The sequence below is a fragment of the Trifolium pratense genome, linkage group LG3 (assembly GCF_020283565.1).
Source record: "Trifolium pratense cultivar HEN17-A07 linkage group LG3, ARS_RC_1.1, whole genome shotgun sequence".
Taxonomy (NCBI): domain Eukaryota; kingdom Viridiplantae; phylum Streptophyta; class Magnoliopsida; order Fabales; family Fabaceae; genus Trifolium; species Trifolium pratense.
The window spans coordinates 1,655,235-1,662,174 of NC_060061.1; the positions used below are offsets into that span (position 1 = coordinate 1,655,235).

Here is a 6,940-nt window from a genome sequence, read left to right on the forward strand (position 1 = left end):
ATATGTTGATTTTCAAACTTTTTTATATATTTTTTTGACAAAAAAGTGTTAATTCAAGTGTAAGAATTTTAAATTCATAGCTGGTAAAAAAAAATTAAATTCATAGAAAAGTCTAAGCATTGATGTTTACATAAAACATAATGTCACTTAATTATTTAAAAAATATACATTATTGTATTTAATTATTTTTTCTTTCTACCTTTTATAAACATATACTATATGTATGATAAAATAAATGGACTAAATCCTTGCTACCATCCAATCTTCCTTTGTGTTAGTGAGTGATTCAAATTTAAGGGGAATAAAGTTTTTGAAAATAAATTAAAAATAGTGTCGGGAAAGAAAAATACAATAAGTATCTAAGCAGAAGCATTTGGTGTAGGTTAAACCATTTCCATATTCTTCCCTCTTCTGAAGTTGATGTATAATTCTTCATGTACAAAACTTCCAATTATATCTTGAATGTTACATATTTCTCTTCCTTTCATGTTCTTTCACGTTGCTTCAGAACCATCTATTTCCTCCTTTGGAATCTCCAACAATGTTTGGTTCTTTCGTTGCCTTGGCCTTGACCCTTAACCAAATATAGTTTCATTGTTCCTTTTCCAACACCAAAGTTGTAATCTTTTGGTGTTTTTTTCATCTGGGTCATTGTTAGATTTCAAGAAAAAAGACAGCATGATGAAAAAGATGGTTTTTGAGAAGAACAAGAACAAGGGATGTCAGAAAACAGAGAGAAATAATAGGTTCTTGGTTACTATTAACATCATGGGAAGTTCGGGTCCTATAAGGTTTGTTGTGAATGAGAAAGAGCTTGTTTCTGGAGTCATTGATAGTGTTCTTAAATCATATGCAAAAGAAGGAAGGCTTCCTGTTCTTGGTTTCAATGCTGCTAATTTCCTTCTTTACCATCCAAATGCAGGATTTGATGGTATGATTTCTTACCCTTTTTGGATATTTCATAGTACTAACTCCGTCCATAAATATAGAACTCTGTCGACTAAATCACATGAATTAAAAAAAGTTGGTATTGTTCAGAACATATGTAATACTTGTTTTGTTCCCTTTTCTCTTTTGGTGCATTATAAGTAGCACTTTTTCGAAATGGATTTGTTCCGATAATTTGATCGTCAGATTCAAATTAATGGTCGAGATTGTTTACTGTTATAAACATGTATATCTCTCTTTTTTTTGTCACCTTGATGGTTATTTTGTCGTATACTTTCATTGGAAAATGGTTTTTAAGCTAAGACAAATGTTTTAGTTACATGTTATATAAAGACTTTTTTTTTTTTTGTTATTTCATATTTTTTCTACACTTGCATTGCAGCCTATTCTCACCATGTTGATCTCTTATGTGTTTTGTTGTTTCCCAATGACAAATGAAGTTCATCCCTATTGTATGTTTTGCATGGACACCTAAATTTTAGTGTCAAGTTTTATTGTGAAGAACATATTTGTTATTGGCTCATGTCAAACATGATTTTAGTAAAATATGAAGGTTTATACTAAGTTTTATATAATTTTAGTAAAATACGAGGGTTTATACTAAGTTTTATATAAACTTGGTTGTAAGAAATTGTTTTGGAACAATGGAAAATTTCAAGGTAGCATAGTATTTTGGTAGGTGATCCATCATAAATTGGTACACTTGAAAATTATAGATAAGAAATAAAAGATTTTATAAAAAAAAAATTAAAGAAAATGACGTGGCAAATGACATGTCAAAAATTCAGGTGTCAGTCCACGTGTGTTTTCCATTTGCCACGTGTCACCGTCAGTCAAAAAATTGACGGGAGGTACCAACTTATTAAACAGAATAAAACATAAGGGACCAATTTAAAACTTTTAAAAGATAAGAGATCAACTTAAAACCTAAAATAAAAATAAGAGACAAAATGAGGCCAATAACTTTAGATACATATCCTAACAAAGTGTACCCATGTCATGTCACAATATATTGTAAAGTTTTGCTCTTTGTAAATTATATTTATATATTTATATGCTAAAGGTTTATTTTGTTTTTGTGAAACTTTTTGCATAGCTCTGAATCCAATGGAACCCATAGGATCTTATGAGGCAAGGAACTTTGTGCTTTGCAAAAAACAAGAGTACCCATCAAATAAAGAACCACAATCAGAGCTGATTTCTTCAAAGAGGAATGGTGGATGGAAAGCATGGTTGAACAAATCATTTAGTTTGAAAATCTTATCACATTGAATTACATGTGAATTATGAAAGATGTTCTATAATTCCATTTGTGTTCTAAATTGTGCTCAATGTCACACTATAATATATGATAGTGGCCTATATTGAAGTGTATATGTTCTTCACTTCATTATTAAGTACAAATGATACTTGTAACATGCAAGTACTTGTGCTGATATTGACTTTGAATTTGATCTATAATCCATTCTAGCTTATGAAGTCAAGTTTGGAATATATATTTCAAAGCATAAATGGGGAATGAGATTCTCATGATTGAAGGTAGCCATGGTTGTTTAAAGAAAGGTTGTGAGTTAAAGATTTTTTGTTTGTTTTTTATGGACCATAGAATGTGGTAAGATGAGAATAAGTTTTTGGGATTAGCCTCTTCTCATATTAGATTATTATGATTGTTCTTTTAATCAATAAATGTTAGTCTCAAATTAGATCTTCTATAATTGGTCTTATGGTGCAGTCGACCGTAGATGATTTTGGTCTATGTTAGTTTATTTTGTGGGTGGAAATAGTACTATATATCTTTATTATTTCACTTTTTAACTCATGCACCCAATCGCCACATCAATCTTATAAATTTTATTAGCTTATTAGTATGATTTAGAGCCATCTAAAGAACTATAAGCCAAAATGAATATTAGAGAACTTTGTTTAATTTCTCAATGTAAATAAAAAAATCTTGTATTTTCAAAATCATAATTTCTCTTCATGTAATTTTTTTTATAGAAATTTGTTTCATAAAAATATTAGTTAATGAGTATTTTTAGAATGATAACATTAAATACATTAAAGATAGTTAAAATTTGTTGATATTATAATCTGCTAAACATTATTTTATTTTATTTTTCATATTTGAAATTGAGTCGGAAGTAAGTAAATGTGAATTTTATATTAAAACTTGTGTCAGAGAACTCAATATACTTTGCTTTTGTATATTGTACATTAGGCATTTGAGGTAATGAAACTTCCGGATGTTTTCTCCAGATTTCCCGCTTTTCTTTTCTACCTTTTGAATTTCTGTTTTTGTCTTTGGGGTACTTCGGTTTGTACGAACCGGATTTTTTTGTCATGCTCAAAATTCGGTTAATAAAAACCGAAAATTTGTGTTCCAAATTTTTTTCTAGATTTTCTGCATAAATTCAGCATCAGACCCTCAACTTCCATAATTTACTTGAAATACTAAACGATGTCCGATTTGAGTAAACGACCACTCGTTGGAAAGCTTAGGGTGTCTAGATTACAAATATAATTTTTGTTTTGAGGGTTAACTATCCAATTGGTTCAGTTTGACCAAATAATGGGTACTAGTACAGAAACAGAGCAGAAACTTTTCTCAAACTTGTAGGTAGATTTTCTCATACTATACTTAATGAAATTTAACAATTCTGGTGTCAATCCTTTAGTAAATTTTTTCTTCTTTACACTAGATTAAAAATCATTAGCATACAACTTATATTCAGAAAGATATGCTAAATTTACCACAGGTAGCTCTACACGAATCTTCACATAAATCTTTCTTCTTTTCTTAACATTTATGTTATTTCGGTTTATATAAACCGATTTTTTTCCATGTTTAAAAATTTCGGTTTGTATAAACCGAAATAAGTTGGCCAAATTTTTTTAAACCACAAGGGGCAAAATGAGATTTTTGGGGGTATAAAAGAAAGGCGGGGGCTAGGGAGAGAAAACATCAAACTTCTGTGCTAAGAGGCTTAAAGTAGTATACCCGGATACTAGTCTCCATTGTATTAGAAATAATGAAAACAATTTTAGAGTATCAATCAATAATTAAATAAGTAATTTCTTTACTTTAATAATTTCTGATATGACCTCTTAGCTTCGTAGGATCTGAGTCGAGACGAAGTTCTGACCACTAACGTCATGATTTCCCCTTTGGACGGATTCATCCTCTGGAGGTCCCTTTACACTATTAGTTTAATGGCAAGGGAATCAGTCCACCTATGCAAAGTTTGATTCTTGACTCGTGTATAACAAAAAATTCGGTTGAAATAGAAGAAGTCTCACTGTGTCTCATAATATCTTTGAGAGAAATTAGTCACTGCTGATATCATCCCAATTCAACAAACTTTGGAGAAATGCACCACACCCACCTATCATCCCAATTCAAAGAACAAACAAAGAAAATACACCTAATCAAGAAGCATGACTTAATCTTATGGAGCCACTGATATATAACTACAGCTCCAAGCTGCAGCCAAAAAGCCTTGTTCAAGAGCATACTAATGGCTTAATCTCATGCTAAAAATAGAATAGAAAAACTGAATGTCATCGTTTAGCAGAAAACACTAGCAAACATGCCAATTGGAGATAGTCTAATCATATAAGCAATGAGGTTACTACTAGTTAAGAAGTTATACAATTTTTGTGATATTTTTCATTAAAATGGTTACATTGTTCAACCTCGGTCCACGTTATGCAGTCCTCAGTGGTGGGGAAACCAATATCACCCCATCTCCCCTAACAAACAAGAAAGGAACTGTTCGCTTTGTAGTCTGCAATCAGAAAATGAAAAAAGAAACGAAAATCATCCCAGGAAAAGTATCATCAAAATAAATGAAGCAAGAATTTCCATTTTGTTTATAAAGATCATTTTCATGCTTGGTGCATATTGATGATGGTAAACATAAACATGCATAGTATTCCTAGATATGAATGAACAAAACTCTAAAGGTGATCCTTTTCTTATGTGAGTTGTAGTACACTAGTACTCTTCTGTTTAGGGGAAGACAATTTTCTTTTTACCAATAGAAATTTGGTCAAGCAAATATCCAGGTCACAAATTAGATGATTGATATCAATGATTTGAAACAATAAGACCAACATTGGAAATAATTTGCCAATAATCTAATTTAAAAAATAGCTAGAAGTATCTAGTTTTTACAATTATTATGTTCATCTATAAGCATTGCATTCAGCTGTAGTTGTTTTCCAAAGATATTTCCGCAACCAAATTTTATTCAAAGCTTCTCATTGGGCTTTGTTTGGGAATCAGGGTCAAAAGAGATGGACTTTGACGGGGAAGGGAGGTAAGAAAGGAAAATTCTTCACTTTGTTAAGGAAAGTGATCTTGAGGAGAAGTGAAGGCTTATAAGTTATAACTAATATTTTCTCTATATTGAAAGTATTATAGAATGAGGGGAATGATTTGGAGAATTTTTCGAAGTCCACCAAAACACTACAAAGCCCTCCCCTGATTCATTTAGTTGAGTTCCTTAAATTGGAGGTATCAAGAAAAATAAACCACCATGCAAGGTGGAAAACTATCCTCCTTTCCCCTTCCCATTCCTCCTATGTATCACCAACACTTAATATTTGTTTGACACGATATCTGACACTGAAATGATAGTGACACGAGTGGTTTTATTTAATTATTCGATTTTCTCAAATTATTTCTGGTGTCGACATGTCGATCTCTTGTCAAATGTTAGTACTTCATTGCCTTCCTCAACTCACAGTCAAAGCCATAAAACAAGGGAAAGGATTTGGAAAATCTAACGAACCATCCCCCGTTTAATTTTTCGAGCTCCCCAAATTTTGAGATTTTAGTTCTATGAAGAAAACTAAACCCCCAATTCAAGGTGGTAGACTATCCTCCCTTTCCCCTTCGTAACCTAACGAATGCAGGCACAATACTAAGATTTTGGATTGAAGGTGTGTCTAGTGTCCGATAAGCAGACACAAGAGGTTCTGTTCAATAATTTTCTTTTCTCAACTTACTCTCTCCATGACAAATTATAACCAAAATTAATCTTTTAGATTCATCGGATAATTAATGTATGTGGTCTATATCCAATGAGCCTACAAAAGTGACATTTACTTATATTTTGTCACGGAGGGAATACTATCGGCATCAAGTGTCGGTGTATGTGCTTCATAGCTCGTAACTCCCAATCAAAACACCTCATAAACTATAACAATTTTCTACCAAACTAGAGAAGATAATCACATGACACATATATTGGCCTCAACAATGCTTATTTATGTTCAATTTTTGCAGCAATTATTCTTCACTATTTAGGTTTTATGAAACAAAACTTACCCTAACAATTTCTTCGTATGTCTCATCATCAATTTCAACAGAGGTAACAATTTCTTCAACATCACCGAGAATCATATTAAGATGCTGATCATAAGCCTGAAAATTGAAATTGAAATTGAAATCAAACAGTAACTAAAAAAGTGAGTAATAATGAGAAAAAAGAGATGAAATTACATGAAGTTTTCCACGAAGCTCTCTATCAGAACGGAGTTTGACGTAGATACGTTCGTCGAGGCTGAGTCTTATGAGATCCAAAGGCTCCTTCACTGCGCTTTCTTCCTCAGTCCCTGCCATTCTTTCGATTCTCAAAACAGAGGATGGAAGTTCTGTTGACGCGGCGATTGAAGCAGAGGCGATGGGGCTTGCGACGGAGATTGAAGCAGAGGCGCAATTCCACTGGAGAGATGGAACTATGAATTAGTGAAACATTATGCGCCTGTTTGTTTTAGTTTAAAAAAAATATGAATTTTTCTTTGTATTTTTTAAAATAAATTTTTTTAAATCATTTTTTAAAATATTAAAAGTTTTTTAATATTAGTTTTTTCTAAATTAAAAGACTAATTTTGATATCATATAACATAAACACATATTATTGAATATCAACACATAGTTAAAATCACAATTTTTTCAAAAAGTTGTATTTTAAAAATGATTTTTATG

The 6,940-nt window shown here is 31.5% G+C and overlaps 2 protein-coding genes across 2 annotated transcripts; one reads left to right on the plus strand and one right to left on the minus strand.

Annotated features, from left to right (window-relative positions):
* Window positions 1-250: 250 nt before the first annotated feature.
* LOC123918277 (uncharacterized protein At4g22758-like) lies at window positions 251-2,658 on the plus strand. The gene is made up of 2 exons (XM_045970288.1): window positions 251-931; window positions 2,045-2,658. The coding sequence occupies exons 1-2, from the start codon at window positions 679-681 to the stop codon at window positions 2,218-2,220; spliced, it is 429 nt and encodes a 142-aa protein (XP_045826244.1). The 5' UTR covers window positions 251-678; the 3' UTR covers window positions 2,221-2,658.
* Window positions 2,659-4,261: 1,603 nt separating this feature from the next.
* LOC123918278 (sm-like protein LSM3A) lies at window positions 4,262-6,713 on the minus strand. Its single transcript, XM_045970289.1, has 3 exons — window positions 6,455-6,713; window positions 6,281-6,376; window positions 4,262-4,733 (listed from the first exon to the last, which is right to left on the minus strand). The coding sequence occupies exons 1-3, from the start codon at window positions 6,572-6,574 to the stop codon at window positions 4,653-4,655; spliced, it is 297 nt and encodes a 98-aa protein (XP_045826245.1). The 5' UTR covers window positions 6,575-6,713; the 3' UTR covers window positions 4,262-4,652.
* Between the last annotated feature and the right edge of the window lie 227 nt (window positions 6,714-6,940).

Bases quoted from the DNA above. Each gene is read 5' to 3' on its own strand.
- LOC123918277 (XM_045970288.1), top strand. From the start codon at position 679: ATGATGAAAAAGATGGTTTTTGAGAAGAACAAGAACAAGGGATGTCAG. The intron at 932-2,044 runs GTATGATTTCTT...CTTTTTGCATAG, and splicing joins TCCAAATGCAGGATTTGATG to CTCTGAATCCAATGGAACCC.
- LOC123918278 (XM_045970289.1), bottom strand. From the start codon at position 6,574: ATGGCAGGGACTGAGGAAGAAAGCGCAGTGAAGGAGCCTTTGGATCTC. The intron at 6,377-6,454 runs GTAATTTCATCT...TTCAATTTTCAG, and splicing joins AGCTTCGTGGAAAACTTCAT to GCTTATGATCAGCATCTTAA. The intron at 4,734-6,280 runs GTAAGTTTTGTT...TTCTGATTGCAG, and splicing joins CATACGAAGAAATTGTTAGG to ACTACAAAGCGAACAGTTCC.